A 19,567-nucleotide genomic window follows, 5' to 3' on the forward strand; every position below is an offset into this window, starting at 1 on the left:
CAGAATTGGCCTGGAGCAGCACAGGAGCACCACCGGGGAGCTGGTGAGATGTGGGGACCGCAGGCTGCACCCCAGAGCTACCAAGTCACACTCAGATTTCTGCCATCTCTACAAAAACACAAAAGAATTAGATAGACATGCTGGTGGCACCTGCAGTCCCAGCTACTCAGGAGGCTGAGGCAGGAGGATCACCTGAATCTGGGGTGTCGAGGCTGCAGTGAGCCAAGACCGCACTACTGCACTCCAGACTGGCTGACAGAGACAGACCTTGTCTCAAAAAAAAAAAAAAAAAAAAAAATCTAGGGCCAGGCACAGTGGCTCACACCTGTAATCCCAGCACTTTGGGAAGTCGAAGTGGGTGGATCATCTGAGGTCAGGAGTTCGAGACCAGCCTGGCCAATATGGCAAAACCCCGTCTCGAAAATACAAAAATTAACTGGGCGTGGTGGCACGCACCTGTAATCCCAGCTACTCGGGAGGCTGAGGCAGGAGAATTGCTTGAACCCAGGAGGCAGAGGCTGCAGTGAGCCGAGATCCTGCCATGGCACTGCAGCCTGGGTGAGAGGGCAAAACTCCGTCTCAAAAAAAAAAAAAACCCACAAACCTAGCATCAAGGCTAGCCGCATGGCCTGGGCAGACTCTCTATGCCACTCTTAAGCCTCGGTTTGCTGGGTTAACACGGGGCCACAGAGCTGACCCCCACGCCTAGGCGGGTGCCACAGGAAGCATGACTGTCTGAGACAAGGCCCTACAGGGTCACAGAGAATGATGCCTTCCAGACGACACAGCAGGTACTGGGTGTTACAAATACTCCCTTCGGTGCTACCTAAGACCAAAAATGTTCAGTATCGAAAAACGAAGCCTCAGACCTAAAGAGGGGTGTGGAGAGGAGGAGACTGCGATCAGAGGCCACGGGGGGCTTGCTCAGCCTCTTCTGCGGGAGGGATGGAAGTCCTGTGCTCTGCTCTAGGGGAAGAGGGCTAGATCCCACACCCTGAGGGGAGGGAGAAGCACAGAGCCAGATTTAGGCTCCCACGGGGCGGAGGCAGAAACCACAGAACGGCTATCCAGGAAAGATACGTACAAGGCTGGCTCCAGGACCCATGCGCCAAGCGACCCAGGGGACACCCATGTGAACAAGGGCAGTGCTCACCTCGAACCAATGCCCACCATGGCGCTCCCACAGGCTCCCACCCAGCGCCCATTATCATGGAGGGGAGAAGGACAAGTCCCACTCAACACTAGAACCAGGACAAGGAGTTGGTGTGGCTCCAAGGGGCAGCCCGGGGGATCGTTGTAGGGCCACAGAAACCTACACAGGCAGCCGATCACGGAGAGGAACACAGGCTGCGCTAATGCCGAAGCCCCTGGTCTTCCCACCACCACCTACAGCATTGCCACACGGAAGCCAGGGAGACACAGGACCTCGCTCCACCACCTTCCCAACTACCTGTGCAGCTATCATCACAGCAAACCAAACCCCTCCCTGGTCTAGCACAGCAGATGGACTCGGCTCTCCCTGCAGTGACTTTCTGGGCTCTGCAAGGTCACCTATTCAAAGGCTTCATGCCTCCCACACATCCCTGGCACAGGACCCTACAGTGCCCCACACATCCCCGGCCCAGGACCCTACAGTGCCCCACACATCCCCGGCACAGGACCCTACAGTGCCCCACACATCCCCGGCACAGGACCCTACAGTGTCCCACACATCCCCGGCACAGGACCCTACAGTGCCCCACACATCCCCGGCCCAGGACCCTACAGTGCCCCACACATCCCCGGCACAGGACCCTACAGTGCCCCACACATCCCCGGCACAGGACCCTACAGTGTCCCACACATCCCCGGCACAGGACCCTACAGTGCCCCACACATCCCCGGCCCAGGACCCTACAGTGCCCCATACATCCCTGGCACAGGACCCTACAGTGCCCCACACATCCCCGGCCCAGGACCCTACAGTGCCCCATGTTCTTCACAGCAGCGATCCCGGCACAGGACCCTACAGTGCCCCACGTTCTTCACAGCAGCGATCCTGGCACGGACCCTACAGTGCCCCACACATCCCGGTACAGGACCCTTCACAGCAGTGATCCTGGCACAGGACCCTACAGTGCCCCACGTTCTTCACAGCAGTGATCACCGCCTCAACACGACTGCTACCTGCCCCACCTAGAGAGAGGCCCTTGAGCTCCCAGTCTGCTGTGCAGTTCCCTGCTGTTTTCCACAGCAGCTAAACGTGCCAGGCTCACAGGAGACGCACAGTAAGAATCTGGGGAATGGCCGGGCAGGTGCCTCATGCCTGTAATCCCAGTACGTTGGGAAGCCAAGGCGGGGAGATCACTTGAGGTGAGAAGTTCCAGGCCAACATGGCAAAATCCATCTCTGCTAAAAACACAAAGAATTAGCCGGGCACAGTGGTGCGCACCTATAGTCCCAGCTACTCAGAGGCTGAGGTGGGAGAATTGCTTGCACCTGGGAGGCAGAGGTTGCAGTGAGCCGGTATCACGCCACTGCACTCCAGCCTGGACAACAGAACCAGACTCCATTCCCCCCGCCTCCCAAAAAAAAAAAAAAAGAAGTAGAACTTGGGGAATGAAAAATTAATGATCAAGTAAGTGAACCGAGTCTGGGTTTCTCCTTTTCAATCCCTTTTCAACTTGCCAATTCACCTGTAATATATGCTCTGAACGTGCTAAATCCTGCTCGAAGGCCAGGCTTTCTAAGTCCAGAGAGAATGTCAGAAAGTATTTTGAACTGAACAGTAACAAAAACAACCCACATCACAATGTATGGGGTAGGCCTTCGTGATGAAGACTCTTAGAAAAGCACAAGTAGAAGAGGATTTCATTAATTCAGTAAAGAGTATCACACAGAACATCCAGCACACACCGCGCTGACTGATGGACTACCGGAGCGGCCGCCACAGCCTGAAGGAGACGAGGTGCCTACTGTCATCATTCCTCCATGACACTGCACCTGGAGGAAAGTGCATGGAGAGGCGCAGGGCTGGAGAGGGAGCGTGGGCAGAGGAGAGGAGAGGCGCAGGGCTGGAGAGGGAGTGTGGCCAGGGGAGAGGAGAGCCGCGGGGCTGGAGAGGGAACGTGGCCAAGGGAGAGGAGAGGCATGGGGCTGGAAAGGGAGCGTGGCTGGGGGAGAGGAGAGGCGCGGGGCTGGAGAGGGAGCGTGGCCAGGGGAGAGGAGAGGCACGGGGCCGGAGAGGGAGCGTGGCCAGGGGAGAGGAGAGGCGCGGGGCCGGAGAGGGAGCGTGGCCGGGGGAGAGGAGAGGCGCGGGGCCGGAGAGGGAGCGTGGCCGGGGGAGAGGAGAGGCGCGGGGCCGGAGAGGGAGCGTGGCCGGGGGAGAGGAGAGGCGCGGGGCTGGAGAGGGAGCGTGGCCGGGGGAGAGGAGAGGCGCGGGGCTGGAGAGGGAGCGTGGCCGGGGGAGAGGAGAGGCGCGGGGCTGGAGAGGGAGCGTGGCCGGGGGAGAGGAGAAGCGCGGGGCTGGAGAGGGAGCGTGGCCAGGGGAGAGGAGAGGTGTGGGGCTGGAGAGGGAGCGTGGCCGGGGGAGAGGAGAGGCGCGGGGCTGGAGAGGGAGCGTGGCCAGGAGAGAGGAGAGGTGCGGGGCTGGAGAAGAGGAGAGACGCAGGGCTGGCAGGAAATCGTAGCCAGGGGAGAGGAGAGGTGCTGGGCTGGAGAGGGAGCATGGCCAGGGGAGAGGAGCAGTGCAGGGCTGGAGAGGGAGCGTGGCCAGGGGAGAGGAGAGGTGTGGGGCTGGAGGAGAGGCGAGGCGTGGGGCTGGAGGAGAGGAGAGGCACAGAGCTGGCAGGCAAGCCTGGCCAGGGGAGAGGAGAGACGCGCGGCTGGAGGAGAGGAGAGGCATGGGGCTGGCGGGAAAGCGTGGCCAGGGGAGAGCAGAGGTGCGGGGCTGGAGAGGGAGCATGGCTAGGGGGAGGGGAGAGGAGCGGCGCAGGGCTGGAGAGGGAGTGTGGCCAGGGGAGAGGAGAGGCGTGGGGCTGGCAGGGAAGCATGGCCAGGGGAGAGGAGAGGCGTGGGGCTGGCAGGGAAGCGTGGCCAGGGGAGAGGAGAGGCGTGGGGCTGGCAGGGAAGCGTGGCCAGGGGAGAGGAGAGGCGTGGGGCTGGCAGGGAAGCGTGGCCAGGGGAGAGGAGAGGCGTGGGGCTGGCAGGGAAGCGTGGCCAGGGGAGAGGAGAGGCACGGCGCTGGCAGGGAAGTGTGGCCGGCATCTCTCAGAAAGTATGAGTGTGCTTGTCAAACATCAGCATCAGAGCGAGGTTGTCAGGTGCAGGGTCAATGTGAAGGACCCACTGGTACATCCACAGGCCAGGAACACACACACAGATGATGAAAGTCCAAGAAGACAATATTAAAACTGCATCTAACATTCAAATACATAGGGCAGAAAGTCTAATGACATGTAAGACATCTACCCTAAAATCCATCAAACTTGCTGAGAGAAATTAAAGGCCATCAGGGTAAATGGTGGAACACATGGCATTCACGGTTCAGGAGATACGCTGACGCCGAGACAGCTGACGCCAAGACACGCTAACGCCGAGATACACTAATGCTGCGTTTCACCTGGACACAGGGAAACACTGGAAGGAGGAGGCAAGGACAACAACATGGAATCGTAAACAAATTAAAAAAAGAGCCCATGGAACACACCAGAAAGCCCTGAAGGGGACGGCCAGAAGGGGTCCCCGCGCTACGGCCGTGGCATCGCCACACGAGTGATAGAGGCTGCCAGATCAACAGCATGTTTCACAGAACAAAAGCAGCAACATGTAAAAGGTAAACAATAAAGTGTTTAGAAGGAAACCACTGAGTATCTTCACAACTTTGGGAGACAAAGATTGTTTAATCATAGCTCAAAAGCACCAGCATCAGCAAAAATCGGTGAGCTGGACTGCACGAACATCATCAACAGCGAAATTCTGAGAGTGAAAACGCAAACCACAGACTACGAGAAGATAACTAAACACGTTTCGTCAACAAAAGACTTTCATATCCAGAGTAAAGAACTACAACTCAGTAAGAAAAAGGCAAACAATATTTAAAGGCCCAGGCCAGACGCAGTGGCTCACGCCTGTAATCCCAACACTTCTGGAGGCTAAGGCAGGCAGATCACGAGGTCAGGAGTTCGAGACCAGCCTAACCAACACGGTGAGACCCCATCTCTACTAAAAATACAAAACTTAGCTGGGCGTGGTGGCACGTGCCTGTAGTCCCAGCTACTCACGAGGCTGAGGCAGGAGAATTGCTTGAACCCAGGAGACAGAGGTGACAGTGAGTCTAGATCAAGCCATTGCACTCCAGCCTGGGAAACGGAGCGAGGCTCCATCTCAAAAAATAATAATAAAATTAAAACAAAATAAAAATAAAAGCCCAAAGGGGACAGGAACAGAAAGCCTGTCCAGGTGCCCTCAGGAGTCGGTATCCAACTGGCCAGTGAGTATTTAAAAAGGGGGCTCAGCTTCACCGAGCCTCAGGGAAGTCAAAACAACAGCTTTGGAGTACAGGCCCCCACCAGGGAGAAGACCAAAGGCCGGAGGTGAGGGCCTGGAGGGACCAGCACCGTCCACACCCCAGGAGGAATGCCACCTGGCACAGTAACTGGCGGGGGTGGCAGCCCCGGGAACTGACCCTATGTCACACCTGGGCGTCCCCAGCACAAGGGTGCCCAGGGGATCACCAGACGTTACGCACGGGTAGAAACGTCCACATCGGCAAGAGTCAACACCCCCATGCTGGAAACTATCCTATGTCGGGTACAGCCAAGCGTATTTTAAAAAGTGGTATTTTTATACAATGGAAAACTTTAACAGAGTAATTAAGAGAAATCGACAAATCTCAGCTATGCACAACACACGACTCTCACAAAGATAATGTATAATGGAAGCCAGGCACAAAAGAGTACACATATGTGATTCCGTTATGTGAGGCTTAAAAACAGGGAAGTAGGCCGGGCGCAGTGGCTCACGCCTGTAATCCCAGCACTTTGGTAGGCCGAGGCAGGCAGATCACCTGAGGTCAGGAGTTCAGGACCAGCCTGGCCAACATGGCGGAACCCAGTCTCTATAAAAACAAAAAAATATTAGCTGGGCGTGGTGGTGGACACCTGTAAACCCAGCTACTCAGGAGGCTGAGGCAAGAGAATGGCTTGAACCCAGGAGACGGCGGTTGCAGTGAGCTGAAATCGCGCCACTGCACTCCAGCCCGGGTGACAGAGCAAGACTCTGTCTCAAAAAAAAAAAAAAAAAGAAAGAAAGGAAAAAACAGGGAACTGAAGGCTGGCCACGGTGGCTCAAGTCTGTAATCCCAGAACTTTGGGATTGGGAGGCCAAGGCGGGGGGATCGTGAAGTCAGGAATTTGAGACCAACCCAGCCAACATGGTGAAACCCCGTCGTTACTAAAAATACAAAAATTAGCTGGGCATGGTGGTACACACCTATAATCCCAGCTACTCGAGAGGCTGAGGCAGGAGAATTGCTTGAACCCAGGAGGCAGAGGCTGCAGTGAGCCGAAATCGCACCACTGCACTCCAGCCTGGACAACAAAGAAAGACTGTCTTAAAAAAAAAAAAGAAAAAGAACAAGAAAAACACATCGAAGTGAAGTGAGGGAGCGGCTGGAACCGGGCATGAGGGTCTGGCTGGGGTTGCTAACTACCTGCTCCTCTATCTGTCCTGTGTCTGTAATTTGTGCACACTGAACTACACCACGGAGACTACTGAGAACAAGCCTCCTGAGGCGGGGCTGGGCCACACCCACTCTGCAGCACCCACCACGTGAGGGCAAAACTGGAACCCCTCACACGTCAGGTCACTAAACCGTGACTCACTCCCTCTGCACGGCAGCACCACAGCAGCGAAAAGGAACACATTGCATTCCCAGGGACGAAGGTCAAAAGGATAATGTTAAAATAAAAACAAAAAGAAGCCACAGAAGCGTGGGTCTATGTATAGAAAACATAAAAATGGGAAAAGCTGAGCAATGATTAAAGATGCACATCCATGATGAACCTGGAAAGAAAAATGAGGGAAGGGCTGCTCCACACCTAGAGCAGGGCTCTGTCTGACAGAGGTTGTTCTGCTTCTTACGCCAGGACTGAGACACAGAACCTGCTGCACGCTTTGAGCTGTACGTATATGTTCTATATGATCTCTGCACACGCCATGTGTTTCACGAGAACACTGAAAAGAAAGACGGGAGGACTGAGAGTGAGCGGAGTCCTGGGCCCCGGGGAGTGCCTGACTCCGCGTCCTCGATCCAGGTTGTGCCGGATCCCAGGACTTAAACAGACACCATCAGGGGAGATCGGGGCTTGGAAGCAAGAGCAAGCCAACAAAAAGTGGCGCTCAGCTGAAGGAACAGTGGCCTTGTCTGTGGCTGGGACAGGCATGAGCTACGTTAACCTTGTTGGGGTGGTCTCCAAAGTGGAAACTGCCCAAGTTGTATAAACACAAAATAAGTAACAGCACTTGCCTCTGCTCCATGTCCCTTCTACCCACACGTCCTACGGAAGCAAAACCATGCATCAGGTGTGTCTCCACCGTGCTATTCCAGGACAGATGAAAATAACCTGTTCAAAAATAAAAACACTCCAGCAACGTGGGCGCATTTCTAAATTGCTGCGCAGCCTGAGCATGGTGCCAGCGAGGCCCTGTCCTCTTCCGGTGTGCACCACGCCTACCTTTGCTGTGGCCAGGGCACGGCCACCAGGACATACTCCTTCAGGACCCACGGGCCACTCTGACCCTGAGCACCTGTGGCCTCAGCTCCCTCAGGGCAGCCAGCCTCCCTCTGCTCTGCCCTCAGCACACACACTCCTGCAGAGGAGAAGGGACACAGTCAGGAGGAAATGGAAGGGTCTCCTCAAAGCACAGGCCTGGGAGAGTCCCAGCAAGGACTGCGCTGCCTCCTAGGATGGACCAGAACGGGGCCCGGAGCCCCTCCTGTAACAGGCTCCAGCACAGCATCCTGGGCACAGAAATGACCCCCAAGAAGAGAGGAAATCCCGGCAGAGTCCACTGAGAACATGCGCAGGGGTCCCTGAGCTAAGCCTGCCTCCCCTGCCCCCGATTCCCTTGGGAAGGGGCCACAGCATGGGGAGGGAGCCTTAGGAGGTAGCTCTGGCCCCTGTAAGAGGCTGGGATGGCTCAGACTCACAAGAGCTGCCTCTGGGCCAGGAACATAGCAGGAAGAGAGCAGCATCTCCCAGGAGGCCAAAGGCTTCTCCCAGGAGGACAGCAGCTTCTCCCATAGGATGCCAGATTCTCCCGGGAGGATGGCGGCTTCTCCTGGGAATATGGTGGCTTCTCCCAGGACGGAAACTTCTCCCAGGAGGACAGCGGCTTCTCCCAGAGGATGGCGGCTTCTCCTGGGAATATGGTCGCTTCTCCCAGGATGGAAACTTCTCCCAGGAGGACAGCGGCTTCTCCCAGAGGATGGCAGCTTCTCCTGGGAATATGGTGGCTTCTCCCAGGATGGAAACTTCTCCCAGGAGGACAGCGGCTTCTCCCGGGAAGACAGTGGCTGCTCATGGGAGGACAGAGGCTTCTCCCAGGGGGATGGTGGCTTCTTCCAGGAGGACGGTGGCTGCTCATGGGAGGTCAGAGGCTTCTTCCAGGAGGACAGAGGGTTCTCAAACGAGGACAGAGGCTTCTCCCAGGACTCTCTTCTGGATGTGAGGCAGGAAGAACATGGAAGTCCTCTGAGGGGTCCCCTGTACTTCCTGCCTTCTGCCCCTATTTGATTGTTTCTTGAAGAGCAGCAGCCCCGCCCTCCTGGACCCAGTCTCCATCTGCCTTCAGCTGTCTCCTGACCTGCCTTCAGCTGTCTCCTGGACGCATCTGGCCTAAACTGCACCCAGCAGATACAGACACCAGCTCCCCACACTCTCCCATCGCTGAGGGCGGCAGCTGTGTCCAGGGTCCCAGCCCTCTCGTTAAAGCTCATCTGCTCCCAATCCCACAGCAGGCCCAGCCACGTTGGTTTTGAGACCGTGGATCGTCAGGAATGTTTGTGGAGGGTTTTTTGATTGACAAAGGGAACTTTATGGGAGCGAGCAGATCTGATGCTCCGGGCAGCGAGAAGGATGTGGGAGAGGGGAATGTCTGACGTCGCCAACCCCAGCTTCGGAGGAGGTGGCCGAGGAACGTGTTCATTCAGCCAGCGCAGACCCAAGACCCCAGCCCAGAGCTCAAAACTCAGACCCTCGACAACTCCAGAAGACACAAATCTGTCTTTCCCATTGTGCGGGTTCCCAGGGCAGGATGTCACCATGACAACCACCCCGCGCTCAGCAGCCACGACGTCAGTCAGACGCCACTGGACACCCAGTGTCAACTGCTCACCAACAGCCTGTGGCCTCCAGTAAATGCTCTGCTCTGAAACAGGGAGGGAGGGTGGAGGATAGAAAATGGGAGGTGGGAAGGGAAAGCTCTTCTGTCATTTTAAAAGTTTCTGGCTAAAAGTTAACTTGTATTACTGATATTCCATAAACAGGGCTCTGCAGCCATACTGTGGAAGCGTGGGGCACTGGAGAAACAGCTCATTTCAAACAGGAAAATGGTTTGTGTTCACCCAGTTCCAGAAGCCAATTTTCAACTGCTTAAAATAGTCATGATATTTTACCAAGGTAATTATACTCTTAGCTCTCAGTAACAATTAAATCCTTAGACTAGAGCCGCTTAATAAAGGTCTTGAAATAAAACTGCACGCTCCAAGCACTGTGTACTAAAATGTCAAGCACACAAGGAGGGCCTCCGACGGGACACCAGAGGCCCAGAGCCCCCACCAGCCGCAGGCTCGCAGCCCTCCTGGGTGCGCCTGGAGAGAAGGCGCTCCTTGACCACCAGCCAGTCGGGCGGGCTGCCGTGCAGAGCTGAGGTGGGCAGTGGCCAACACCAAGGTGCACAGACCCAGAGCAGCAGGCACACCGCTCCCTCCAGATGGCTGAGTGAACAGCTTCGTAACGGCTGGCTGGACAGATCCTGCATCCCTGGCCTGGGGCTACACGGGCGACTGGAATCGATCCTTTGTCAGGATAAACAACCAGTCCATGCCCGGTGATCAATATCCACCTTCTTGCTAACACAGAGCAGGCCCGTGAGCACAGCAGGGTCGGGGGTAGGCCGGCGTGGGCCAGAAAGTGCCAGAGGCTTTCCACCTGCGAAGCAGAGCAAAGAAGAACAGAAACTTCCTGCCCTGGGTGGGCCGGGGTGACCCTCAAAGAAGAACGGCAGGAAGGAAGCCAGGCACAGACTTCCCAGGAGGCTGTGGGGCTCCACTGGACCATGAGGGAGCCCCAGAAGGGTGAAAACCACACCAGACATCCAGTGATTGCGTGCAACTCCTCATCACGGCCGGGAGCCCTGGCACTAAGAGGGGATGTGGGCAGCAGCACCAGTGTCCTGTGGGCCACAAAACGTCAGGCTGCAGGCCAGACCGAGCACACAAGAACACTCAGGCCCACATGTGACCTGTAAAGGGAACTCTTCCCATCAGCTTCCAACTGCTGACTTAAGAAACCAGAAGGTTCCCACAGGACGAGCCGCAGCTGAGGCCAGGCGGGGCTGCCCTCATGTGGGGGCCACACCTGTAACTCACCCACGCCACGCACGCAGGACCACCCCAAAGTGCTGCCCGCCTGGCCGGCGTGAGCTGACGTCACTCCCCAGCCCCGACCCAGAATCGGAGTGGGCCAAAAACAAGGTGCCCTCGAGGGGGCGCCACCCGAACACAGCCACGTTCCCGGGCACCCTGGGGTCATTGGGCCTGAGCCCAAAGTTTAGCAGAAAGGAGAACTGAGACCCAGAGAGAATGAGGGACATCTGAGGTCCCAGAGAAAGGCCCAGCTCCCAGCCCAGCCCTCCCACTCTTCCTCCCCAAGGAAGCTCTGAGCTTCCCACATCACGGGACCACAGCAGGTCATCGCACACTCAAAGATCACCAAGCCCAGGTGTCCCGCCACCCCAACAGAACACAGCCTCGCCCCCTCTGCTTCCCAGGGCCTCTCCTCACCGGCAGGGTCGGGCTGCACTTGCCTGAACCCCCCGCAGTGGTCAGCGCACACGCTGTGGCCTGCTGGGCCCAAGCCGCTGTCTCCTCTGGCTCCAGGCCTCGAGGGTGACTTCAGCAGCGCTTTGTGACAAGCCGCCTTCTCTCCCTCCGCCATGGTTCTCCACACACACTTTCACAAAGGGGAAATCCTTGGGTCCCCACATGAACGCCACCTCCTAAGAAAAGCCCTTCTGCGGCATCGCCACGCCATCCACCTCTGTGGAGGTGGGTGGCAGGTGCTGGTTTGGTGCTACTGCCTGACCCCGCTAGAGAGTGATTACCCAAGGGTTGTGCCCACACGTCTGTGCCGCATGCACCTCACATATCTTGCTTAGAAGCTGACACACTAGCAGACATGGTGTCGGAAGAGAAGGGAGCACGGAGGAAGGTCCTAGAGCTGCTCCACAGAAATGCACTGTGCCTGACCATGCAACAGGGCTGGGTGTCCCCTCTGCCAGAGGCGGCAGACAGCTCCGGCTGAAAAGTCATGTGAGAACATTTTCGAGTGTCCCCTGTCTGGGGTGCACCTGCAAAGCCAGGGCTTTGGGGCCAGCCTCTGGGCTGTGCACAGGGGCCAGCTCAGCCTGTGTTCCGGACCCAGGCCCATGTGAACTTTTCCTTCAGGAGACAGCATGGAGCCGCCCAGGAGCGAGCTGGAGAAGCCATGAAACAGCAGCTTCGGAGCAGAAACGTTACTAATTTTCTTAAAGCTCCACAACCAAGAGGTCCCAGCAGCAAAGAGCCTCGGTTTTCATCAAAAACGATCAAGAACAGGCAAACATTCATAAGGCACAACTCCCAGCACTTGACAGGTGCAGCATCCATCTCAGGCCAGGGTGACACAGCCCTCCGCCCACTCAGCACTGGCTGGAGGCGGACAGGGGGAGCCTCCGCCCAGCAAGCTGGACACCCGCCCTGGCCCAGAGAGCATCTGGGGACAGATTTACTTCTCTCCTGCCTTGTCTTCTGAAATTTCAGTGCTCGAGGAACATTTTAAACAACACTCACAAAAACTGTCTTTCACACTCCAGTGACCTCTGCTCACGGTGTCAGACATCAGAACCCCCGCAGGCACTGACGATTAGAGTCGGGCCATGGAGCCGCCCACAGGTGGGGCTGGGGCACACCTGGAAGCAGGTGACAGCCTTCATCCCGAGCCCAGGCCAAGATCCACACAGCGAAACCGGCATCACTGGACGGCAAAGCATGAGGGTACAGACTGCAAGGGACACAGGCGCCTGCAGAGGGTCCGCAGCGACAAGGAACGCTCTCCAGGGCTCAGCACAAGGCCGGGGGGGACACTAAGATGCTGGGGGAACTGAAAAGGGTGGAGCACACAGCAGGCCCAGAGAGTCCCACAGGAAGCACCGGGGCTGAGCACTCTGGCACTCCCAGAACCCTCCTGGCAACCCAGGGCCAAAGTGCTAACTGTGACCCAGCTGCACTGACCCCGCTGCAGCACTCCTGCCTCCGCAGTGAGATCTCGCTGACCAGGCGTGCGCTCTCCCGCAGCTCCCTGCAACTCTGATCAAAATATGAGGGCACAAATCACCTTGGTGAGCAGCAGGACCCGTTTCTGGAGCCTCCGGGCCAGCGCCTCGTGCGTCTCGCGCTTCTTCCTCTCCTCCAGCAGCTGGCCGCTGACCTGCCGGAGCTCCTCCTGCAGCTGCTGCCTGGCCTTCTCCAGCCCCCGGGCGCTGCACAGGAGAGACAAGAGGGCAAAGCACTGAAGCCTGGGGTGACCATCCCACCGCGACCCGCCCCACCCCAGGAACGAGCCCACCAGGACACCCTAAAATAGAGCTGCACGTGCAGCCCCCTCACTGCCATTTCCGCACTGCTGAATAGCTACTTAAGGCCTTTCAGGAGTTTCTGGATTTCAAATAGACTCCCAGGGTGATCCCAGAACACGGCAGGGAGGGGGAGGGGAGCTCAACTCCACACACAATGGGAAAAATTGTCGGCGACGCAGCCCTTTGGGAGACGGGACTTCTGAATGAGCGAGATTGCAGAGCCAGCGCTTCCCCTCTGAATCACCGCAGATGTGCAATGTGGTGCGGGGAAGCAAACGCCGGGCGCCTGCTGGTGGGGGCCTGTTCTAAAAACATTCTGCGAGGCTGAAAGCCCAGCCTGGCGCTGAGCACTGGGAACCGGGAGGCCTCCTGCGGGCCGACGGCACGGGCAGGGCCAACTCCAGGCTGCCCAAGAGGCTTCCCCCTGTCCGCCCCTTCAGGTGGCTAATAGCTCCTTTGATTTCTGCTTTTGAATCCTCCTTTCCCTGCACGTTCCCCGCTGCCTCAGTCCCTGTGCTGGTTGCCTGTCACCTGCGTTACCACAATAGCCTCCCAACAGCTCTCACTAGACCCCTCGACCACTGGGCACCAAGCTGTCTCCTCAGACAGCAGAGGGGCTGTGTCACGCGATTTTGAAGCCTTTGGTGGCTCCCAACCACTCCTGGTGAGTCTCCGAGTTCACAGCCTGGTAGTAACAGGCCTCAGGGGTTTGGATCTTGCCCCCCCTCTCTATCCTTCAGAAGCTGACTTGGGAGCCAGACAAATGACAGCGTCCACTGACCCTGACTGCAAGAACCCACCTATGATGCAATGACTTTCTGTGATTCCGGGAGCCCCAGGACTCCACCTCCCCACCCGAGGGGGCTCCCAGGAAGGGCGCAGCGAGGCGCACAGAGGAGAGACTGCCCTGGAGAGAGGGTGAGTCAGGACTCCACCTCCGCATGGGACAACCGGGCACGCGGGTGCTCCCAGGAAGGCACGCAGCCAGGAGAGATGAGAGGCTGCCCAAGAGGAGGCAAGTCAGGACTCCACAGCGAGGCACGAGGATGCTCCCAGGAAGGGACACAGCCAGGAAGAAGAGAGGCCGCCCTGGGGAGGGGGCGAGTCAGCGGAGGGAGGGCCCAGCCCCCCTCAGACAGCCCAGGGCAGGTGCGGAGTGGAACGGGCGATGGAACACAGGAGCTGCACACAACTGTACTGAGCATCACAAACTGCTTTCCAAAGGAAATCTTAACTAAATCTTGAGGAAATAAAACACAGCACTGGGATGGAGAAAAGCTAACGGGGACCACAGTCCTGTGAGGCGACCACTACCCAAGAAAGCACCATCCGCCAGCCCCAGGATGAAGCTTTTCCCCAGAACACCGCCCAAGAAAGAGCCATCTGTGGCCGGGTGCAGTGGCTCACGCCTGTAATCCCAGCACTTTGGGAGGCTGAGGCGGGCAGATCATGAGGTCAGGAGATCAAGACCATCCTGGCTAACATGGTGAAACCCCGTCTCTACTAGAAATACAAAAAAAAAAAAAACTTTTTTTTTTTTTTTTTTGAGACGGAGTCTCGCTCTGTCACCCAGGCTGGAGTGCAGTGGCGCGATCTCGGCTCACTGCAAGCTCCGCCTCCCGGGTTCACGCCATTCTCCTGCCTCAGCCTCCCGAGTAGCTGGGACTACAGGCGCCCACAACCGCGCCCGGCTAATTTTTTGTATTTTTAGTAGAAACGGGGTTTCACCGTGGTCTCGATCTCCTGACCTTGTGATCCGCCCGCCTCGGCCTCCCAAAGTGCTGGGATTACAGGCGTGAGCCACCGCGCCCGGTCAACTTTTTTTTTTTGTATTGCTTGCGGTGAGCCAAGATGTTTGGAAACAGGAATGTGGGATGGGGCCATGAACACCACCCTCAGGCTCACACCTTCCTGGCCATCAATTGCTTCTGCTCGGCTCTAGTTACGTGACTTGAGGAAAAGCTTCATCCTGGGGCTGGCGGATGGCGGTTTTTTTTTGTTTTTTTTTTTGAGACAGAGTCTTGCTCTGTTGCCCAGGCTGGAGTGCAGTGGCCCTCCCTCCGCTGACTCGCCCCCTCCCCAGGGCAGCCTCTCTTCTTCCTGGCTGTGTCCCTTCCTGGGAGCATCCTCGTGCCTCGCTGTGGAGTCCTGACTTGCCTCCTCTTGGGCAGCCTCTCATCTCTCCTGGCTGCGTGCCTTCCTGGGAGCACCCGCGTGCCCGGTTGTCCCATGCGGAGGTGGAGTCCTGACTCACCCTCTCTCCAGGGCAGTCTCTCCTCTGTGCGCCTCGCTGCGCCCTTCCTGGGAGCCCCCTCGGGTGGGGAGGTGGAGTCCTGGGGCTCCCGGAATCACAGAAAGTCATTGCATCATAGGTGGGTTCTTGCAGTCAGGGTCAGTGGACGCTGTCATTTGTCTCAGTCACTACAAGCTCCGCCTCCCGGGTTCACACCATTCTCCTGCCTCAGCCTCCCAAGTAGCCGAGACTACAGGCGCTGCCACCTCGCCCAGCTAATTTTTTTGTATTTTTAGTAGAGACGGGGTTTCACCGTGTTAGCCAGGATGGTCTTGATATCCTGACCTCGTGATCCGCCCGCCTCAGCCTCCCAAAGTGCTGGGATTACAGGCGTGAGCCACCGCGCCCGGCCACAGATGGCACTTTCTTGGGTGGTGGTTTGGGGAAAGCTTCATCCCGGGGCTGGCGGATGGCGTTTTCTTGTGCGGTGGTCTCCGCACATGTTTGAGTGAAGTGAATACGGGGTTTTTAACTGTAATTCAGTAGAAGTCTTTAAATAAAGGGTAAGTTGAAAGTGAATGCGAATCCAACACTCACAGAACGTCAGAAGGGACTTGGTGGCGGTCCTAACCCAGCCAAGCATGGCGGGAACCCCAGCCTGGCCACCCTCGGCCAGCCCCAGCAGAAGCTGCACAAGCCCACAGACTGGGGCCAATGCACTGGCGTCCAGGACACGGGCATTTCATTTCAGCCTCGTGTGATCTTGTGAAATACGTATCTGATCGTCAACCCATCTCCCAGAACACAACTCCTAAAACCCTCGGGCTCTCACGATGAGGCCTTCCATGTGCCAATGACTGACGGTGGCTGCAGCCCCCAGGCAGCTGCAGGACGGGGCGGGTCACCAGGAAGACCAAGGCCGGACTAGAGGCTCGGGACTTCAGTCCCACCCCTAAGCTCAGGGAAGGAGAGGGGCTGAAGGCTGAGTGGCTCACCAATGAGCAGGGGCAGAGTTAATGACATCCACCTGACGAGGCCTCCATCAAAACCCAAAGGCCTCTCGCCGGAGCTGGGAGAGCTTCCAGTGTTCCTGGAGGGTGGTGGCCTCTATCAAAACCCAAAAGGACTGAGCTGGGAGGGCTTCCGGTGTTCCCAGAGGGTGGCGGTCCAGGGAGGGCATGGAAGCTGCAGGCCCTTCCCCCACACCTCGCCCTGCGCATCCGTTCATCTGCGTCCTTCGCAGTAACCTTTATAATAAACTGGTAAACGTCCATTTCCTTGAGTTCTACGAGACACTCCAGCAAATTAATCAAACCCAAGGGGAATCCCAACTGGGTGGTCGGAACCCCAGTTTACATCTGGCCGGTCAGAAGCACAGCGGCGGCTCATGACTGGCACCAGAAGGTGGGGACTGGGCCCTCACCCCAGGGTCTGACGCCACCTCCAGGCAGACAGTGTCAGAACAGAACTGAGTGAGGCTGAACTGAACGGCTGGTGTCCCAGGCAGAACCGACTGCTTGCTTGGTGGGTGGGGAAACACCCACATCTGGTCAGTCTTCCGTGTGGACTGCTGCGACGCGAGAGCAGAGGAAACCGTTCTGAGTCTTTCCCATCCCATCAGCCGCCTGGGAAAGCCCTGTGCTGACACTGGCCCCAGGTGCAGCACTGGTCGGCGGACCCCCGCCCCCTCCAGGTGCTGCATAAGCAAATACGCACGATAAAATAAAAAACAGGCACAAAGCTCAGGGAAACACATATTATGAGGCTACTTTGGGCTCCAGTTCAATTTTAAACTATTCATGGGCCAATTTAATAGTCAAGGGCTGTAAAATCTACTCTTCAATCACTGAATTCAGGTGCAAAAGTTCACAAGTGCTTTAAATCACGGCTCCGTGTGATCATTTAACTCGAAGAATGCCACCGTTCCCTGTGCTCTGCTTTAAAGCCAGGGTGTGCAAAGGCAAGAATGTGACAGGTGCTGTCTTTCAGGTGACAGGCGCCCTCAGCTCAGCACAGGATGGCTGGGCAGCCTTGAGGGGGACCCGACAAACCCACACCCTGCATCCTGAGTGAGGGTGCGCTCACATCTGTGTGGGGCGCATGCGGGGCTGGAGTCCCCCCACTGAAAGCAGATGCGAGTCCTGAGTGAGGGTGCGCTCACATCTGTGTGGGGCGCATGTGGGGCTGGAGTCCCCCCACCAAGAGCAGATGAGAGTAACGCACACCCACGGGACAGTGGTTGTCCTGCTTCAGAGCTCAGGCTCCCGGCGCTTAGGGACCAGGGCTCAGTGCAATAGAGTCAGGTGCCAAGACTGGGCCTCAGGAACTAGATGTGGCCTGAGCTGCTTCTGACCCACTCCCCGCAGCCTAGGCCACCTCCACGAGGCAGGACGGCTGGCACGGGGGCCACCTCCGCGAGGCAGCGCGGCCGGCACCGGGGTGCCCCAAGCCCGGCCCTCGTCCTGCAACAGCGGCTCTGCAGAACTAGCACAGTCCTCCTCTCTGCTTAAAGGGTCTTTACCCACTCCTAGTTTTAGAGTACTGAGGGAATAATGCGAACACTAACTCTGGGATGGAAGGGGAAGGTGGAAACAGCTACAGGCGTTGTTAAAGATCTGCAGGAGTGCTGTGGCCTGGCCAAGGACAGAGACGTTCCGACCTCCTCAGACCCTTGCTGGCTCCCAGATCTCAGGGGTCGTCAGTCACCTCTTGGTCCCACCCCCACCTCCCGCCCCTACCCTTAGCATAAGAAGAGCCTGAGATCGGTACTGACTTCAGAGGGTCTTTGTGACCGTAGGTGACCACCTCCCCGATCTGCCGGCTCTCTGAATACACCCGCTCTTCCTCCACTCTCGCCTCTCGTGTCTGCCTGTCAAGCATCGGGCAGCTGAACCTGGGCTTCCTCATGGACCCGGTCTGAGGAAATGCAGCGGCTACAGGATGTAGCATGAAGCGTGTGTTCCACGGCGCTGCAGAGGGAAGACACAGCCACAGGGGCATGGGGCTGAGCCCAGGCTGGAAAAGCTCATCTGCCAGGTTGTAAAGCAAACCTCCCCTCACGAAGGGAGATGGGAGAAATGAACCAGAGCAACACATGCTCCCGGCTGAGGGACGGCATGGGCGGCAGAGGCACACCCGCTCCAGGATCTTCCAGGTGCGGCACTCAGGCCCGCGTCATCGGGGCCATACCCCAAGGCCTGAGGGCTGATACCGCAGTCTTCTGAACAACAGAACTAGACTGTAAAAAGCCAACACCAAGACACGACAAGCAGACGACACGACAAGCAGACGACACTGTGGAATGCTCGCCAAGAGCCGTGTCTGGGACGTTCGCCACTCACACCTGACCAGCAGGCAAGTCCACCCAGTCCGTTCAGCACATGGGATGTGGGGGAGGGCAGCCGCACGCCGTTGCACCCACCAGAGACGGCAGCATGGAACACCGCAGCCAGCCTGGGCTCGCTGGGCCTCCATTCTACTGGGGTGGGAATCCCAGGCAAAGAAGCCATGCATGTGGCATGAGCAGAGAATCTCACCGGGGGTGTGGGTATGAGGTCACTGACAGCAGGAGGAAGACCCTCGGGCACCAAGGACACAAGGACTTCAGGAAGCAGCTCCCATCCCTTGGGCTGTGGGAACACGGGGCAGAGGCTGACATCATTAAAATGTAGACGCTCAGAGATGGCCCCATGGAACGGGAACTGAGGCTGCTGAGGGAGGCCGTGCTGGTGTCTGCACAGGGGCCCTGGAGGGCCTGGACCCAGGCCTCTGAGAACAGGGCAGCAGCCCATGGAGCTGGCACCTCTAGGCGCTACAGAATCTGCAGGCTGGCAGGCTGCTGAGAGGGGCAAGGCCAGTGGCTAAGGAGCCACCCGTTTGCCTGCAGGCTGGCCATGGGACCCTCTCCAGCACCCCCAGGGCAGGCCCTGATGCAGGTGCCCCTGGCGAAGCGCAAGTGTGGGCTGTAGTGCCCGGCACTGCAAAGTAGGGCTCGGAGAGGGGAGTGTGTAGCTGTGAGACAACAACTCAGTCACCGCAGCGGGCAGAAGACAGGCCATCAGCAAACCAGCAAGCAGGTGCCTCCTGACACTGGAGGGGAAATAGGAAGCTGGGAGGGCCCTTGGGGAGGGGTGGCGGGACAGCCTGAGACAGGCGGTGTCAGAGACGCGGACGTTTCCGATGGGCAGCTGGTGTGCGGCGTGCTCATTCGTGGTCAGCCCAGTGGGCCTGAGGCTGGGCCCGCCGGGGGCAACGGGCAAGGTCAGAAGAGGACGAGCAAACCGAGAAGGGCCTCCGCACAGGGCATGGAGAGCAGGCTGAGCCAGAGGGGCAGGAGAGCAAGGAGCGGACCAGCGTGTGTCCATGAGGTGCTGTGTCTGGAGGGGAGAGGAAGGTCCAGCACAGGCGGCCCTGTCCTGAGGACCCGAGGAAGTGACAATTAGGAGCCAAGCCCTG

The 19,567-nt window shown here is 57.8% G+C and overlaps 1 protein-coding gene across 29 annotated transcripts in view; it reads right to left on the reverse strand.

Annotated features, from left to right (window-relative positions):
* The window catches only part of MAD1L1 (mitotic arrest deficient 1 like 1), a 421,592-nt gene that overhangs the window by 242,789 nt on the left and 159,236 nt on the right, over positions 1–19,567 (reverse strand). For 28 of the 29 annotated variants that reach the window (XM_015447010.3, XM_074034253.1, XM_074034256.1 and 25 more), the window contains one exon: positions 12,639–12,783. The exons of the other annotated variant lie outside the window; for it this stretch is intronic. In XM_015447010.3, the coding sequence (XP_015302496.1) occupies positions 12,639–12,783 (145 nt within the window). The remainder of the gene's footprint in view (positions 1–12,638; positions 12,784–19,567) is intronic. 29 annotated transcript variants of the gene reach the window in all.

The sequence above is a fragment of the Macaca fascicularis genome, chromosome 3, assembly GCF_037993035.2.
Source record: "Macaca fascicularis isolate 582-1 chromosome 3, T2T-MFA8v1.1".
NCBI classification, from domain to species: domain Eukaryota; kingdom Metazoa; phylum Chordata; class Mammalia; order Primates; family Cercopithecidae; genus Macaca; species Macaca fascicularis.